Source organism: Enhydra lutris, unplaced genomic scaffold (assembly GCF_002288905.1).
Source record: "Enhydra lutris kenyoni isolate GAN:26980312 unplaced genomic scaffold, ASM228890v2 scaffoldscaffold5, whole genome shotgun sequence".
NCBI lineage: Eukaryota > Metazoa > Chordata > Mammalia > Carnivora > Mustelidae > Enhydra > Enhydra lutris.
In genome coordinates this window covers 46,139,903-46,158,944 of record NW_019154089.1, presented here as the reverse complement: position 1 = coordinate 46,158,944, position 19,042 = coordinate 46,139,903, and the positions used below count along the sequence as shown (strand labels likewise).

The 19,042-nt window shown below is 40.4% G+C and overlaps 1 protein-coding gene across 1 annotated transcript in view; it reads right to left on the bottom strand.

Annotated features, from left to right (window-relative positions):
• Positions 1-19,042, bottom strand: part of LOC111141240 (phosphatidylinositol specific phospholipase C X domain containing 3) — a 168,462-nt gene that overhangs the window by 51,907 nt on the left and 97,513 nt on the right. The window contains exon 2 of the mRNA XM_022493662.1: positions 3,108-3,816. Within this exon, the coding sequence (XP_022349370.1) occupies positions 3,108-3,816 (709 nt within the window). The remainder of the gene's footprint in view (positions 1-3,107; positions 3,817-19,042) is intronic.

Below are 19,042 nucleotides of genomic sequence, written 5' to 3'. Positions count from 1 at the left end.
AGTCTTCATTTCAATTTATTAGATTTTTTAGTTCCCACCATCCTCCCCACCCTCCACGTCTTTCCTCCTTTCAATGACAGAGCTCTACTCTGCCAGAGAAGTAAGCCAGAGGCAAGTGAAAAGTTCTGAATTAGAACAGATGCCTGAGGACAGTTTTTCAAAATGAATTCCATGGGCTGTTAATAAGTGCTATCTGAAAAAAAAAATTAAGTGCTTGCACAACATTGCATTAGTTCAATTTAAATAGGATTCTTCACTAAAATGCTTGTTAGTGCCTTTTATATGCTAAAGATTGTGAATATTTTGAGACAGTTGTGTAGATATATAATTTTCAGTACTTTCTTATTTGATCTTTTTCCCTCAAATTCTGCTTCACTAACCCTGTGCTATAGCATAAGTAACCAAAGAGCAGTTCAAGTTATAGCTTGCAAAGACCTAGCTGCATGAAACGCCACAGGGAGAAAAATGAAAGTCATCTATTCCTAGAGTAGATTTTTCTTCTTGACTACCCAAAGGCTATTCCCTACACAGGTAAAATCAGGGTATGGTTCTTGGCCAAATGCAAAGCAGGGATATTATAGGGAAAAGTGTTCTCCTGAATATAGAATCAGGCAACAGAAGGTAAAGCTGGAAGGGCTATGCGAAGACTCCTTTCATGACCAACGTGTAAAATTTTAGAAGTGAAGCTTCCTTCATTAAAGATGTAGTGAGAATAAGGAATATTGGAGTTGGCTGAGTCTCAGACCCCTCTTGCCTCTTCCCCACCTCTAGTAAGTGCTCAGGAATTCCTCAAGATCTGGGGCCTCTGTGGTATGGTTGAGAACAGCAAATTCTTATATGTATATGTTATAACTCCCTCATTTTTAAGGGTGTAAGAGAGGTGGTAAGTTGTTATTTACCAAAACATGAACTTTCATAGAAGCTGTGTTGTTAAATAGAAAACTTTCTTGGTTTGATGAACACTCTGATGGGACTAGCGGAGTCTTAGGGCCAGAAGAGAGGTGAATAATTTGGCAAAATAATCTAGAGTGTGGCATCTCCAAGACAATGTAGGGGTAGGGGAAGAAAAGAGATGAGAAAAAGATAAGGAGAAGCAAGTGGAAGAGAAGTTTCAGCCGTAAGACCCAAGGATGGGGTCCAAGTCATACAGATGTCTCTGGGGTGAGATATCCCAGACCAGAATATTTGTACTTACAGACAATTCTAAAATGCAATTTTAAATTATCTGTATTATCATAATTATAAAACCTACCCTGTTGCCTCAAATCCTCAATAAAGCCTAAAAATCATTGTGGAAATTGAGCAAGAAGGGAGTTTCATATCTCCGGTTCTACAGGGACATGGACAAGCCACGTAGGACAATCAAATCCATCACTTTATGGAAAATGATGTAATGCAGAAGCAGAAAGGGCTCATACTGTATACATAACCCTAACGGAAGCCTCCCCAGCTCCTCCCTAAATCCCCGTGTCTTTGTCTTCTGATTCTGTAAATGTCTGCATTACTCGTTATACTTTTCAAGGAGAAACTTTATCCCTAACTCTTTTCTCCCATCATACCTCATAGCCAAACTCTCATCACAGAATCCTAATTTTTATTGTGGCATACCATCTCCTTCTGGGGTTTCTCCCTTCCTTAGTGTAGCTTGCATCACCATGCCAAAACAGTTCTAAGCACCTCCTCACTGTCCACTCTCTCCAGTCCTCTGCCTCCATGCTACACCAGTTATCTATCAAAAATGTAGATCTAGTCAAATCACTATGACATTAAATGCCATTATCTACCTCCCTAATGTTCACAGGATGAGATCTTTACTTTAGCCTGGCTCAACGCTTTCTTGCAAATGTGCTCCCGCTCCACTGCAAGCATCATCTACCATTCCCTACCCCCCGTGCCATACTTTAAGGCCATCCATATCATTTCATCTCCTAACCTTTCCCCCTCATCTCCTTGTCTTTCCCTGCAAAGACCTGGAGCAAAATATCCATCCTCTATCTCCTCACCCCAATTCAAAATATCAACTAAAGTTAAAGATAAAAGTCTGATCAGAATTACATTTTACCTTCAGACAATACTTGCACTGCTTAATACTTGAACTCAAAAGAATAAATGATATGTGCAATTCTGCACGTTGTATCACACTCATGGGAAAGAGCTAGAGATCTTTGGTGATTGCTCACATTGTATACTTACAAGTAATCACCACTCCAACATATGTGGCTGGGCTTGACAAATGGAATACCCATACTCTGGAGGGTGATCCTTGCTTCTGGTATAGAGCAAGGAATAGAACAGAGAGTGAGAAGAATGGATTTTGCACCTTTGTTTCCTCATTCATTGTCCAACTGGCCTTAAGCAAAACATTTCACGTCTCTGAACCTCAATTTTTATCTGTAAGACAACTTCTCGGGTTTGCTGTGCAGATCAAATGGAATTAGATTTATATCTAATTCCTGCACAGGAATTAGATATAAAAAGAGTCTGTGAATGGGAGAGAAAAGGCTTTGTAATAAAGTGCTATACAAATGTGAAAAGGAGCGTTATGAAAAGATAACTAGACATGGAGTCAAAATGCATGGTGTTACGTGTTGTTCTGTGTCCTAGAAAAAAAATGGGTTGAAGTCTTAATCCCCTGTACCCATTACTACAGCCCATTTCGAAGTAGGGTGTCGGCAGACATAATAAGATGATATCATTAGAGTGGGCCCTAATGCAATATGACTGGCCTTATGAGAAGACGAAAGAGACACACATGGGGAGAATACCCCGTGAAGATACTGGAATGATGAATCTACCTACAAGCTAAGGAACACCAAGGATTGTCAACCATCACCAGAGTTCAAGGGAAGGCATGGAAAAGATTCTCCCTCAAAGCCGTCAGAAGGAGTGGGCCTTGCTGACACCTTGATTTCAGACTTTTAGTCTCTGAAACTGGGGAGACAGCAAGTTTCTCCTGTTTTAAGCCACCCAGTTTGTGCTATGTTGTGCGACAACCCTAGGAAACTAATAATACACGTGAGTATAAATTTTAGCTCTGTCAGTTACCGGCTTTAAGAATGTGTGTTAAATTCCTTAAGCTTTTCCTCTGATACCTGAAGGACACTTACCTTTCTGTGATAGTTTCTCTGAGGCCACTGGCCACTCCTTTGACCACAGTGCTAGCTTTGGGGGTCAGCACCACCTGAGATATAAAAAACGAGCCCTTCTTTCTTCTCTCCGTGATGGATGCCTGAAGAAACTGGATCAGTTTTTCCGGGTCTGTGGTGTTGGCCCAGGGTGCTGGCATCATCTGCCCGGGCCAGAGAAAGGGCACTTCCAGAGCCACCGGACTGTGGTAGAAGACCAGTACTTGATAGTCTTTCTCCCACAGGTACTTCAGACTAACTTCCTGGGCAAAAATCGCTGGGCACATCTTGTTTCCATAGATGTCTTTCAGCATTTGGACCAGTTTTTCATGGTGATATTTCTGCATCCCATAAAAATGGTTGAAGTCCAAGAATACCACCTCCTTATGGTGATCTGTGAGGAATGCATTAATCTCCTCAAGGCCTTCATTGACTTTGGCACTGAACAAGCCATGAGCAAAGTAGAGTTCATTGTCGGGGTCTCTGGGCTTGGTGGAAATTCGAAGATCAAAATAACGGATCCCAGCTCCTAGCTGACCACTAAAGTTCATTGTTTGAGTGGCTAACCATTTCCGCATCAGCTTTTTGGCTACAGTTCCAAACACAGAAACAAAATTCTGGACGGTTTCTGGCTGTTCGGGCCCTACTGGTGAGGCTTCATCAATGTAGAAGCTGAAGGAATCGTGAGATCCTAGAAAAATAACAAGGCATAATGTGGTTATAGTTCAGTCCTTTGTTCTTCCCAACTTCTTTCCCTCTTGCAAAGTCCATCTCTCTCCCTTAAATGAATGAAAGGAAATAATGAGCAATATTTGCTTAGTTCAATCTCAGGTCTTAGGAGGGTCCTTTTTATAGCCTATATAGCATGCATAGCACATCAACAGATCTGATTATAACATGATGTTCAAATTTCTTCTGATCCATATTATGAATAAAAACGATCACCTTCTACTTTTGTAAACAAAGAATTTACTGTACGCATTAGGATTGTCTTTCCATACAGGTGGCGTAAGTGACCATTTATAACGTGGAATTTATGGGGATTCACTGGTTCCCAAATACTTTGTCTACTATCTTGCCCTCTCCCTCCATTTTTTTTAAAATTTTTTAAAAAGATTTTATTTATTTATTTGACAGAGAGAGAGAGAGAGAGAATGGAAAATCATAAGTAGGTAGAGAGGCAGCAGAGAGAGAGGGGGAAGCAAGTTCCCTGCTGAGCAGAGATCCCGATGTAGGGCTCAATCCCAGGACCCTGAGATCACAACCTGAGCCAAAGGCAGAGGCTTAACCCACTGGCCACCCAGGCGTCCTGCTCTCCCTCCATTTTGAGTTGATTTTAACGGTAGATAACTTGTTTCAATGAATGGGCACTTGATCAACATATGAATTGCTACCTCATATTTTCTGGAAAGCACAAGAGGTCCCTATAGAGAAAGGGAGAAATAAGCAAGAGGACAGATAGTACGATGTTGATATATTTAACATCACTCCTGACCCTGCATTTGAGCAACTATGAACTCAGATAAGGCTAAGTACTTTTCACATATTGAATAAACAATTTTTCTTAGAGGTTAACAAAATGAACAGCATTAAAAAAATTAACTGACAGACTATTTTCTTTACAAATATTTCCTCTCAACAGTGAAAGCTCTCTTTGGAGTTGGCTTCCAAATTTGGAAGAATTTCTTCTAGGAAGAACGAGGTCAGCCTATTTAATTATGATTATTATTTTTTTTTTGTCTTTTACAAATACCAGAACTCCAGAAATGTAGCACCAAATGTGCATGATTTGCCAGTAAATATAGAAGGCCATTTAAAATACTGTTGGACCTATGAAGAAAAATTATTTCAAGTTTTAATTTTATTTTTTAAAGTCTCCTTTAATTCTTGGGCACAACCTACTGAACAGGTAAAATGAAATTAATGTATCCTGAATTTTTCACACATTAGTAAGGGTAGATGTCATCATGCCCCATCTGTTACTCAGGCTTCCTCCGACCATGTTGTCTTACTCCCGATTTAGTTCTCTCGAAATGAAAAAACACACACCTGGTTCCAGTTCCTACATTCCTCCCAGCCAACACACACACACACACACACACACACACACACACACACACACACACACACTCCCCTTTCCCTTTAGCATCCAGGGCCTTTGCCTGATAAGCTATTTGAAGCCATTTCTCCCTCCACCCCGCAGTGATGCAATATTTATCTTTGTCTATATTCCATATCGACATCAATTTCTATCTCTCTATGTACATCTAACTGTCTATGTCGAACATTAAACAGCCAAGAGGAAACACAAGATAATGAACTTCAGACACCTCTGTAAGTTGTTAGAGAAAATGTTTTGAAAAATACTTTAATACCTTAAAAATGATAACCTTTAAGATTTGGAACAGCTAACTCCTCGGAATTATTAGATTTTTTTAAACAATGAAAAGTAACCCCAAAATACAGAAATGCCATGTTTAATTTAATCTGGTACTATCTGATCTATTTATCTTTAGTACATGGTATGGGGAGAAAATGTCAGCACTTTCTGAATAAGCAGAACTGACAGTTGGGATCTGGCATTGGCAAATTTTAACAGGGATTTAAATTGCTGCTTATCGATTTATTAGTTGCTGTTCAGCCAATTGCTAATATAAATGAAAAAGCTGAACAAACTGTACTGTGGATCAATATACAGAAAAAATAGGTTTAAAGAAAGAAAGAAAAAGGAGAGTTTAAGAAGAGCTATAATTAAATGTCCTAGGATTAAAATAGGTACAAATGAATAAATAAACCTTCAAAATAAGGGTTAATTTATAAAATTAAAAAAAAAATGAAGTTAATTTCCAAGCACATGAAAAAAAAGGTGGATGAGAACAATTGTTTACCTCCATAACCTAGTAGAAGACATGACTGGAAGAAAGCAGAAAGGGAATGAAATATGACTAGGTTTCTTTTTCCAGAAATGAGTGGCTCTTTATTTTCAGTATGACTTTAGTTTCACTGTTCTGACATGTGGCTATCTGGCAAATTGGAAAAAAAAAAAAAAAAAACCCTAGGAAATTCACCAATTTTGAAAATCCTATAAAAGAACATTAGTCTCTAGTTAAATTATTTGTTGACATTTCAGGAAAATATAAGATCAAAATAAGGCAATGTTAAAAGAAAAATTAGAAACAGCTGTCAGTAGAAACCATTGGTGCCCCCACTAATATTTGTTCTAAGCTAGAAGAGTCTGAGGTCCATGTCCAGCATTTGGTGCAGAATGAGGCACCAGATGCAAGCATTACTTGGAGGGAAGAATTAAATCTTCAATCAATACAAAACACTATCTTTGCATTTGGGGAGAAAATACGTAATCTAATGTTGGCCAAAAAAGAAATATCTTCAGGGCTTTTGATTTCATTTGGACTAGTAATTCCTCCCCAATTTCAACACTTTCACTAAACTATAAAATTTTCTATTTGTTTGAATATAAAACAAAAATACAATGGTATTTTAGGACTTTCAATAACAGAAGAAAAGTCTGGCCCCACCCTGGTTCTTTAAAATCAGAGAGCCCTGACCACAAGAGTGCTAAGCATTATTTCTTTGTTCTCAGCTATCTCCACAACCTTTCTGCCTTATCTGGTCTAATATTTTGCATCTATACTGGTTCAATATTCCTGGACTCCTCACCTCTTACTTTTTCTTGTCTATAGCCCCAAACTCTTATCCTGGACTTGATGCTTAATGTTGCCCTGGACTTGATACTTAATGTTGCCACCCTGATTCTAAACTTAGCCTCTCAATTTTAGGTTTGATTTGCCTTCTCCACTCTGAGAAGAGGTGGCCACTCCTACTTTGAACCCATAATAATCAAGTTCATTTGCTCTGGCTCTGAATAAGTTAATGGAGTGGAAGAGGTCATTTTTCATTTCTTTGAAACAAGCACTTTTGTTATTTTCTCCTCAGCCTGCTAAATCATTCCTTCATTCAGGCAGTAGACATGCTTCTAAAATAGACCCCAACAATCCGTGCACTCTGGCATTCATTACCCTCCCCCTTAACCCCCACAGTAGGGGCCCAATCTGGTGACTTGTTTCTAATGAATTAAATAACACAAACATGATGGGATACCACATCTGAGATTAGGTAACAAAAGTTGTGACTTCCATTTTGCTACTCTCTCCCATGCTTACTTTGATGAAGCACAACACCATGTTGGAGAGGCCCATGTGTCAACGAACTGGGAATGGGTCCTGCCAATGGCAAGCTAGGAAATGCGGCCTTCAATCTAATAGCCCTCAAGGATTGGAATCCTGTCAATAGCCAATGGCTAAGCTTGGAAGCACATCCTGCCTGCCCTGCAAGGATCCTGCCTTGTGAGACACCCTAAAGCAGAGAATACTGTTAAGTTTTGCCTGGATTCCTGACCCATAGAATCTACATTATTTTAAGTGATTAAGTTTTGGGATAAATTGTTACACAGCAACAGTTAACTAATACAGGCTATAACAACTCTTTTGCATCAACAACGGGATTTGAGTTGGGTCTATAGACCCAACTGCCTAATATAAGAACTTGGAACTTTACTACATATGTGGTGAGCATAGCATAACATACAGAGTTAAATCACTATATTGTACACCTGAAACTAATGTAACATTGTGTCAACTATACTCAAAATGAATGAATGAATAAATAAATAAATACTTGAAATTTCAATGAAGGTAAATTAATTAAAAATGTTCATGTGCAGGGGCTCCTGGATGGCTCAATCATTGAAGTGTCTGACTCTTGATTTGGGTTCAGGTCATGATCTCAGAGTCATTAGATCAAGCCCAGAGTCAGGCTCCATGCTGGACATGGAGTCTGCTTTGGATTCTCTCTCTTCCTCTCCCTCTGCCCCTTCCTATCCCCCACCCCCTGCTCATGCTCTCTCTCTTTAAAAAAACAGTTCATGTTGCATCTTTCTATACTTGAAAACAAGGCATCAGATAAGAGAATGAAAGAAACAGAGTTGGTTTCAAGAAGAGAAGATCTTCTTGAATGTACAAATGGAGTTATTTCATTCTGCATACTGTCATGAATGATCTTTGATGTCATCTGGTCAAACCAACTAGCATGCAACATCCATTTTATTAACTAAAAAATGTAAGAAATATGTATGATAATCTCATTTTATGGTCTCCAGTAGCATTGGACTCAGCTTCTCATCCTATCATGTCATGTGGTAGGAAAAATTCTAAGATGGCCCCCAAAACATCCACACTCTGAGTACAGATGCCCTGTTTAATTCCCTTCCCCTTGAGTATCATGTATATGATGGGGTATCATTCTAATGATTATGCTCTAGTATACAGAAAGGGAAAATTTCCTCAGATTAATCAATTGGCTTTGAGTTAACCAAAGAGAGATTATCCTATCCTGGGTGGGCCTGACCTAAGCAGGTAAACCCATAAAACAGAAACAACAAGCAGCAAGAGGGTTCTGTCTGTTTTTGAAAAACAATACAGTGCTATAGAGAGGGTCATATAGTCTTTGATGGGATTAATACCAAAGTGGTATGAAACTTACTTTAAGTTGAAAACATCTGAATAATCAGCAGCCACAAACAGAAACATTTATCTACATTTAAGCAGAGCTTCTGAAATACAGCTGCCAGTGACCTCTCTTGATTGAGAAAAGACTGACCCTGAGCACTAGGAAGTATAAATTCAGCTGCTCTTTATAACCTTCCACACTGGCCCACTGAAACCCTGCCTGTCTCCCTTTGGCTAAGTTTATTAGTTTAAGTTAATTTGGTTAAGCCTATTCTTCCTAGTTATTTAGTGTGTTACTCATCTCCGAGTGATCCTGCATATACACTGTGCATGCAGAGATAAACCTTGTCTTTTCTCCTGGTAATCTAACACCAATTAACTTTCAGACTGCTGATCACAGGACCCAAGCTGGGAAAGGGGAAGTGTTTCTCCCAACCCTGTGGAATCGTGGGCAGCCACGTGGAGCTTGAGGACCACAGCCCCACAACTCTAGGAACTAGATTCTGCCAGCAAGCAGCAAGCTTGCTAGAGGAGCCTCAGCCTCCGATGATGAAATTACAGCCTTGGCCAACACTCGGATTTCAGTCTGGTGCAGTCTGGACTTCAGATTAAAGTAATGGTAATGAATGCTGTACAAAGTGGGTGTTGGGAGATGAGCCTCGAATTCAAGCTCAGTCACAAACTCACCATTTAACTGATGATGGATCATCAGATTGTTAAGCTTTCTGGCCTTTGGTTTCCCCGTTTGCCAAATTAAAATACTCTCCATACCTACTCCATGGGATTCTTACAAAGAATAAATGAAATCATGTTCACAAAAGTTCCATAAAAAGACTATAAACCTTAAATTACATTTATTTTCTTGGGGTGGCATCCCTAGTCACGAAAACATCAATTCAGTTGTGACCAAGAAAACATTACCTAGATTAATATACATTGGGACAGCTGTGCAAGTTCAGATGGGAGGGAGGACAAGAAAGGAAATTATTTAAATTGTAGGACTTAGGTTTGTAAATGTTTCTTGAAAACAAGGTTCATCTCTACCATTTGTCTAAGATTTTAGCAGATATTGAGCAATCAAATTTACCCCATTCCTTGTTGCTTTGAACAGCAACTAAATATTTACATTCTGCCATCTTCTTATACTAAATACTAACCCTCTTGCATTCGGTATCTTCCCATTGTTATCTATACAGGTTCTCCGGGATGGACTTCTGGTTGGTCCCTTGATTTGGCCATAGTTCCATTTCAAATTGTACAAAATTATGGGTTTAATAAACATCAAAGAGAAGGTATCAAGTCAATTTCATCTGTGAACCTTCAGAACAAAAGGCCTTCAGAACAAGATGTTAGGGTTGGATGTGCCCATGGGTGTGCAATTCCAATATCTCTAACCTGACCTTAGACTTCAGGCTCTGACTCTATCAGAAGAAGAACCGCTCCCCTCCTTGCTCTGCAGAGCACTGAGCTTACTTGCAAATTCATGTATGGCATGCCATGCTTCCCTCTCCTGGCCCATTTTATTCCTGTCGTTTGGCACAGTGCTGAGGTTTTCAAGACTCCTGCTGTCTGGTAACAGGTTTCTTGCATATTTGATACTTTGATACCTTTTATGATAATAGGGCCAACACTCCAGGAATGAGGAAGCATATGTACCCTCCACCTGTGAACTAAAGGAAAACTGCTGGGTGAGGAACTGAAAGGGTAGATTTCATTTTTGAGGCCCTTTTCTAGGATGGAGATAGGCAGGGGGCAGAATCGCTACTTCTACGGGAAGAGACACAGCTCTGGAGTGAAGTTTACCCTTTTGTCTTCCCTTTATGAAATTCTTTTTTTTTTTTTTTTAAGATTTTATTTATTTCTTTGAGAGAGAGAGAGCACATGTGTGCTAGTGTAGGAGCAGGGGAGGGGTAAGAGGGAGAGGGAAAAAAGCAGGTTCTCTGATGAGCAGGGAGTCCAGTGCTTGATCCCAGGACCACCGGATCATGACCTGAGCCGAAGGCAGACACTTAGCCAACTGAGCCACCCAGGCTCCGTGCTTTATGAAATTCTTAATTCTAGTCTTCCTTTATGACCCATGTGTATTCCCTTCACTGTGACAAAGAATTTTTTCACTCATGGTGGCTTTCCTTTCTCCTGAATGCATAGTCCTTTTGGTCTGCAGTCTCCCCTCATCAGCTAGGAACTTATTTTAGATGTTGTTATTAACACTTAATCGTGTTCATTAAATATTTTCTTTTTGTATCTAGCTTTCCACCTGCAAACCCTCCTCTCTACACACACATATAGGCACACATTATAGGCAGATTATAAACTTCCTAAAAAGAAGAAAAAAACAAAACCCTAAGCCTTATAATTCCGTGTCCACTACCACACCTGGTTTTATGTATATAAAACTATTTGAAGTCAATGGGTCAAAATCGTTCATATAGGATATTCTGTGAAGGTGAAATAACTAATTATAATTGTCATTTTTACAGATTAGGCCATTTTTCTTTACCATTTCCACTCAAATTTCTCAGGAGATTAGTGTACACACCCTGGCTCTCTTTCCCCAACTCCCGTTCCATCTCTCATCCACTGTGATCTATCACCGTTGCCACTCATTTCAGTCCTCTGTGAAATATCATTGATGATGACAACAGAAAATCTTTGAGCCACTTCTGTGACCTCATTCTGAAGTCCTCCCACAGACTCAGCAGGCTTTCAGCTAATGGTTGTAACTCAGCAACAATTTAGTTGTCAAATAAGCAAATGAGTGAATCCTGCTCAGCCTTTCTGGAACATTTGACACTGCTATGCTCCCTTCTTGAAATCTTTTCCTCCTTTGGCTTTTGGAACATGGCTCTTGCCTAGTTTTTCTATACTCTCTGTGATTGTCCTTTCTCAGTCTCCTTCACAACCTTTCATTGTTCTTCCAGTTCCTAAATGAGGTTAAGCAAAGCTCTATTCAAGCTCTACTCAAGCCACCAAAGTGGCTCCGTGCTTTTTCCTCAGGTAATCTCATCCACCTCTTTGGCTTCATGCCTTTAATAGATGGACCATGAACTGATACCATCTCTTCTGACCTGCATTCCATACCCCCTGACTGCCAAGCAGGCAACTGAATTTCATGACTTCATGGGAATCTTAAACTTAAAATGTTCCAGGTGACCCTTAACATCTTCCTCTTCCAAACTGCTCCTTTTCAGGTGCCCCCTAACATAATTATCTTATAATCCTTCTACCTCATCCTTGGGTTTATCTTCAATTCTTACCTGCCTCTCAAACCTCACATTTAATCGGTCTTACAGTCCCATTGTATTGGCCTTCAAATCTTCTCTCAGATGGGCTTTCTTCTTTTCTGTTCCAGTGGCCTGGTTTCCTGTTGGGGCCACTAAAATAGCTTTCGGGTACGATTCCCTTGATCTCGGCTGCCACCATCCCACCCTCCTCAAAGGTTTTACCTTGTCTTGGCCTCTAGAATAGATTTAGTCTTAGAGAAAAGATACAGTCGATCCCAGCTAAATACACTGGTATTCATCAGCAAGTTCCTCTTGCTTTCTGTCCTATTTTCATTAACAGGAATTTTGATTCGGTAACTTATATCTAAGTGTCCAACTCTTCTAGGGAAATTTTTCTGCTCTTATAAGCCCCTGCAACCCCGACAGAGACTGAAATCTCATCCCTAAATGCTAGAGTGGTAATGAGAACCTGGTTATCTGTTGAGTCTGTCTGCCTATTGGTATTCCTTTAATATCTTTCAATGCTTTCTCCGGAGTACTCATTAGCCAGCTCCATTCCCTGTTACCTCGTACTAAATCCCTACACACAATCTTTTGTGCAGACTCTGGCCTTGAGAGGCCACAAACCTGACTGATGGCAGATGGACATCAGCGCATGATCCTCTCGGCAGGTAGATCGGTAATGCCCATCCCTGATAGTACCTGAAATAAATAAAATCCGCTCTCGGTTTCTAACTGTAATGGGGGAGAGAAAATACCCAGATTATGAAGACAATATTAATTCTCAAGTCACTTTTACTTGGTTTGGAAGCCAACCAGTTTTTTCCAATGTAAATACATGATGCTCAATCTGAGAGAGAAAAAAAAAACTTTAAAATTAATTAGTTGGTTCTTACCTGACAGCCTATAATTAATCTCATTAATTTACATTTATCCCATTAATTACACTGATCAGTTACTGGGAGGTTTTTGGAGATAAAGACCAAACCTTGAAAGACAGGATCACTGCTTACTCCCAGCACATAATCGTGCCCCAGTGCCCCAGCACACGATCAGGTCTTTGTGGACAATTCAAGAGATTTTGCATCAACAGAGATAATGGACAATATGTATCAGAAACCAAAACACTTTTAGAATTGAACAGATAATAAAAAACCACACACTTGTAATACATATACTTCACTTGACAAAATAAATGTATAGAACATACATTTTCAAATAGTAAATCTGACATATCTTGCAGAACACCGAGATGAAACCCTTCATAAAAGAGTGATCAAAATTGTCGTGCTGTGACTTATCTTTGGCTAAATCTGTATCTTTCGTACTGTGTAACGCCTTCCCCTGCCAGCACACCTCAGAGACAGTGAGCTGAGGTAAAGGAGGTTGGTTTACTCCCCTAAGTCTTTTGATCCAGGATCCCAGATGCTAAATTTGAGAAGCCTTATTACATTGATGCTTCCCAGGAGTACAGAAGCTCAATATTCATCACAATTTCCATAGAATTGCAGGGCTGTTTCCTTAAACCAATAGATAAACCGACAGCGAATAGCTTAAGAGCGGCAGTGTTCCAGTCAAGGGGCAGGAAGAACAGCTTGTTCTAATAGTCACCCTTGGTGAAACTATTAAACCTGCTTCTCATATGAATTTCTTTTTAAGGGCTATCAATAGGGGCTGCCAGAAAAATAATTAAGAGAGACCCCAAGAAACAGAGAAGTTTGCTATTACTGCCTAAGCCAGCCCAGGCACGCAGTCTCCCTTTCCGTGGCATCCATCTGGGCCCTTCTCCCCAGCAGCTGCTCACATGGAATCAAGCTCCAAGGTGTTGCTGTGTAGACCGTGCTGCTAAGCCAGCACTGACAGCATCACGACCTTCGGAGCCTAGCCACACAGCATCGGTGAGGCCAGCTTCCACAAAGGGAAGGTCCTGAGACCAGGAAGAATCTGTAACCCAGATGTAAAGATGTAAGAAGGAAATCAGTACATCAGGAGTGTTTGCTGGGTAATTCGAAAGAGCAACAGACCATCTGCTTTCCTAGAGACTCAACCAGTGGTGATTTTGACCCCAGAGATATTTGACAATGTGTGAAAATACTTTGCATTGTCACAACACAAGGGAGCCGCTACTGGCATCTCATGGGTAGAAGGTCGGGAACGCTGCTGCACGTCCTCCAAGGCACCAAGCGCTCCCACACCAAAGTATCAACCCGCCCAAATGCCGGTAGCAACAAGGTTGAGAAAGCCTATGCTGGTGAAAAGCATACAGGCAGATGGGGTGGCTTCCAGTGGTAGAAACCAAACACTCCCAATGTCCTGGCTTCATCTATTATACCCACGCTTCCCCACACCCACAACTCTCTTGCTCGCGTCTCATGGTGCCATTCTACTTTGAATCTGTCTAAATACAGCTGTCACTCTTGAGGCATTGCTTTTGAGTTTGTTTGTAACCCAACAGAATATGTGGCTTTGGCACTCATCTCTAGATTTTTATCTCAAAATTTCGTTCAATGGTTCTGACAAGTTCTCAAAGTGATCAGTAGCTCTTTGGGGCCAAGATTAAACCCATGCAGACAGGTCCCTTTTACTCGCCGATCTCCATCTCCACTCCAGAAGCTTCTGTGTGGCACGATTTGTCTAGCTCTTATTTAATGGGTTAAAGAAATCAAGCACCTATTGTGTGCAAGATGTATGAAAGTTCTGTGTATGGCTGTGAAGAAGTGGAGATGGGTTGGAAAAATGACAATAACAGCACTTACTAAATCAAAAAAGGGAGAGTGATTTCCCTCTGTTTTTCTTTTTTTTTCAAGTTTTTTTTTTTTAATTCTAGTTAGTTAATATATACTATGATATTAGTTTCAGGTATAGAATTTAGTGATTCAACACTTCCATACAACACCTGGTGCCCATTGCAACACGTGCCCTCCTCAACCCCTATTACCCATTTAGCCCCTCCCCTCTACCCCTTCCCCTCTGGTAACCATCAGTTTGTTCTCTATAGTTAAGAGTCTTTTCTTGATATTTTCTTTTTTTTCCCCTCTATGTTCGTTTGTTTTGTTTCTTAAATTCCACACAGGAGTGAAATTATGTGGTATTTGTATTTCTCTGACTTATTTCGCTTAGCATTATACTGTCTAGCTCCATTCATGTCATTGTAAATGGCAAGATTACATTCTGTTTTATGGCTCAGTAATATTCCATTCTCTCTCTCTATATATATTACATCTTCTTTATTCATCCCTCTATTTCTTATGCTCCATCTTCTGCTCTGCTAGGCCAAGCTTTTGGTAGACATTTATTATCTATTGTATGCCATGCAATGTGTCAGGGATATGGAAATAAAACAAGACTCATCTGGGTTCTGTCCTTGTGGAGTTCAGATCAGAGTGAGCGGAAATAGACCAGGAAAGCCACCATTACCATAAAGTATGATGAATGCCATGATAAACTATATATGATACCTTTTGATAAAACAGTAGTTCAGTCCTGAGCTCAACATGATATTTTGTAATAACTAATAATCAAAGCTAAAGGGTAAGAACAAAACCCCAAACACATGCCATCATTAAAGCTATACTTTTTCAATATCAAAATGCATAGGGAACTCTTAGGTCTCTTGTTAAAATCTAATTATGTTGGTCTGAGATGGGGCATGAGATTCTGCACTTCTAACAAGCTCCCGGGTATTACCAATGTTGTTTAAAGGACCACACTTTGAATAGCAAGGTTTTAAGGTAATATTGGCCTATTCTTGATCAAAAATTGCTGGTAAACTGCCTTCTCTCCCCATTTTTCTATGCTTCCCCATCCCTCAGTTCCCTTATCTTCACACGCACCCACCCACCTCCCCCCCCACACACACTCACACACTGATGCATACATACGCTTCTGCTTGCATGCTTTCAAAGTTTGGGGAGATGTCATAATGCCTGTGTTGTGGGTTCTTGACTGAGTACTTTGCTGTCAGGGTGTCTGGGCAGCTCAGTGGGTTTGGCATCTGCCTTCAGCTCAGGTTGTGATCTCGGGGTCCTGCGATAGAGTCCCGCATTGGGCTCCTTGCTCAGTGGAGAGCCTGCTCCTCTCTCCCGCTCTGCTGGTCCCCATGCCTGTGTGCTCTCTCTCTCTTTCTCAAATGAATAAATTAAAAAAAAATTAAAAAAAATACTTTGCTGTCTCACAAAGAAGAAAATCTGAACTAATCTTTTTATTAACAAATTTATTGATAATTTTATAATAAGACATATATTTTTATAAATTTTCTGAGGTCATTTGCTTTTAATACTCATATGAACACTGGAAATCAATCTTATGTCTTAATTAATAACAAAACACAAGTCCCTGGCCATAAGGAAAAGGCAACAGCAGATCTGAGTCTCGCTCCTCTTATTCTTGAGGCCATGAAACTGCAATTTCTTCAAATGTCTCTATTTCCAGACTCATAATGGCCACTCTACCAGATGCTGTGATTCAGGGAAAAGGATGAATCAAAGATGACTAAATAAGAAAGAAGGGAGGTGGTGTCCATGAAAGAAATGGGGCAAAGATCAGGAAGAAAAATGGCATATTTTGTCAAGAGTCTTGGCCTTGCGTGTTTTAGCAGAGTCGAAAGGGGAACTCATATATCTGTTGGCAAATAATCTGGAAGAGAACCAGAAAAAAAAATCATGTTCCTTTTGGCAATTTTCTCTGCTTTAACTCCTAAAGGGCCTGATCAGCTGAAGAAGGACCAGACATCCTGGACTTGAGAGAGACATGCTTAATCTAAGAGGCAACAAGAAAACCTGTTTTGCACAGCCCACTGCATGGTTCTTTCCCCATTCACTGCCCCCTTAGATGCTCCATGAAGTTGAAGGAAATTGGAATCCCAGGGGTCTTTAGTCCAGGGTCCCACGGCCCCTTAAGATGGGTCACTCTCCCTTTGCTGGCTGGACTCCAGCTACACTGGGATTCTTTCTGCTTATTGAATATGTTAAGTTCATTCCAACTTAGCCCTTATGCTCACTATTCCCACTGCTTGCAATGCTCTGCCCCTAGTTATTTTTAGGGCTGGGATCTTTTTGTTCGAGTCTCAGCTCAATTGCCGTCTTTTTAACTAAACCTTCCTGCATCTACAGTGTATAACTCATTCAACCTTTCCCTGCTGCCTGTCAGGCTCTATCACATGATCAACTTTTATTCTCTTCATAGTATTTATCACAAGCTATAAGTTTCATTTTATTTAATTGCTTATTTGCTTATTGTCTATCTCCCCTCACTAGAATTTAATTCCATGAGAATCAGAATCTAATCTGTCTTGTTCCCTACTATATCCCCACTAAAAGGCAGAGTAATTGGCACATTAAAGATATTCAGTAAATTTGGTGCATGAAATAATATCTCTCTAAGCCTCAATATCTTATTCTGTAAATAGGACTGATAGTACTATCTACAAATAAAGTTTATAAAGTAAATAATAAGCACCGAACATTGATCACAGAAAATACTCAATAAATGTTAGCTTTTATTATCAATATTAGCTATTATTTCTGCATTACTAACTCTGAGACCTAATTGCTTAGCACACAGCAGATGCTCACCAACAGTAGACTGAATAAATAAATGAATGAGAATTTCACCAAAAAGTTATAACCAGTTTGGCTGTCATAAGTTCTTAGAACTACTCCATGAAATACTGCCACAGCATCTAGGGGTGCTATAGATAGATAAGTATGTTTTAAATTCCTTTCTCTTTTTGATTCCCTGGACCATGAGTCTCCTTTCCTGTACTAGACACAGCAATGCCAACACCCACCTTCACTGGAAGGCTCTGCTCCTTATGAAAACGTCATTCCAGATTCTTACAAGTGGAGGTCCTCCTCCCGATATCCAGAGTCACAACCCTCAGCTTTCCCTCAATCCAGACCACCTGGAGGGCAGCTTGTTCCATGACCATCTCTTCCCCCAGGAGTACCTGGGACAGGTACTCAGAACTCAGCAGCCACTGAAGGAGAAGCTAAGGAAATTCAGCCACACTCTGGTAACATGCATCCCAAGGGTGAAGAAGTGGGGAAGGGAGAGGTGGTCACCAGACACCCAGCCTAGTCTTGCCCACTCCTCTTTAGGAGCTAGTTGTTTAAGATGCTAATGCTAATGTGTTTTTATGTATTTATTTTTTTTTTAAGATTTTTATTTATTTATTTGACAGACAGACATCACAAGTAGGCAGAGCAGCAGGCAGAGAGAGAGGAAGGGAAGCAGGCTCCCTGCTGAGCGGAGAGCCCGACATGGGGCTGGATCCCAGGACCCTGAGATCATGACCTGAGGCGAAGGCAGAGGCTTTAACCCACTGAGCCACCCAGGCGCCCCAAAATGCTAATGTGTTTTTAATGCCACCTCGTCCACTGGTTTCTTCACTAGAACTTCCCTGTACTGGCGGGTCCCAGAGTTGGGGCCAGCCCTGAATGTCTGTAAGCATGGGAAGCTCCCTGGTTCCCTGGGCAGACAGAATGAATGACCCAGGGAAAGGGAGGGGACAGATTACGTAAAACTCAATCCCTAGCACTAAAACCAGCTATTCTGAATGAAAAGAATCTCTGTTGTGTCCTCTAAGAAGAAAACAAATATGAAACATGGCAAATAAACAGTCCAATTATTACATTCTCTTAGATTCGAGAGCCAGAAGGCCTCCGAAGCTTGTTTAGCTTTGTTCTTGTGTATCTGGCACTACTGGTTTCCCTTTTATGAATAATGAAAATCTGAAGTAACACAACATTACCCTTAATCATGTTTGTGCTACAGAGAGAACAACATCTCCTTGATATTTAAGCCTTTGATTCTACAATGCCCTCACAAAACATCACTTTTTGCCAACAGCTGGATCTTTTCTTATCAAAGAAGTGTTTGAGGCATGGGGATTTTTTATTCCTTTGGTCCTCCTTCCAATCTCCTTTTCCCTTCCTCCAGCTTTGGGATTTGAATTCTGTGTACGGAGAAAATTGCACACCCCCTCCTGCTTTCTAAACTCATGACAGAGCTAAGGTGATGAGCGCTGTCTGTAGATCCCGTGCATGCATACCAACTGGTTGCTAAAATCTAGAATACAGGTACCAACATTAAATCTAAGAAGATTCTGGATAGTATCACCTTACTGCTACCCGATATTTTGTCTCATAAATCCAAGAGCACACATACA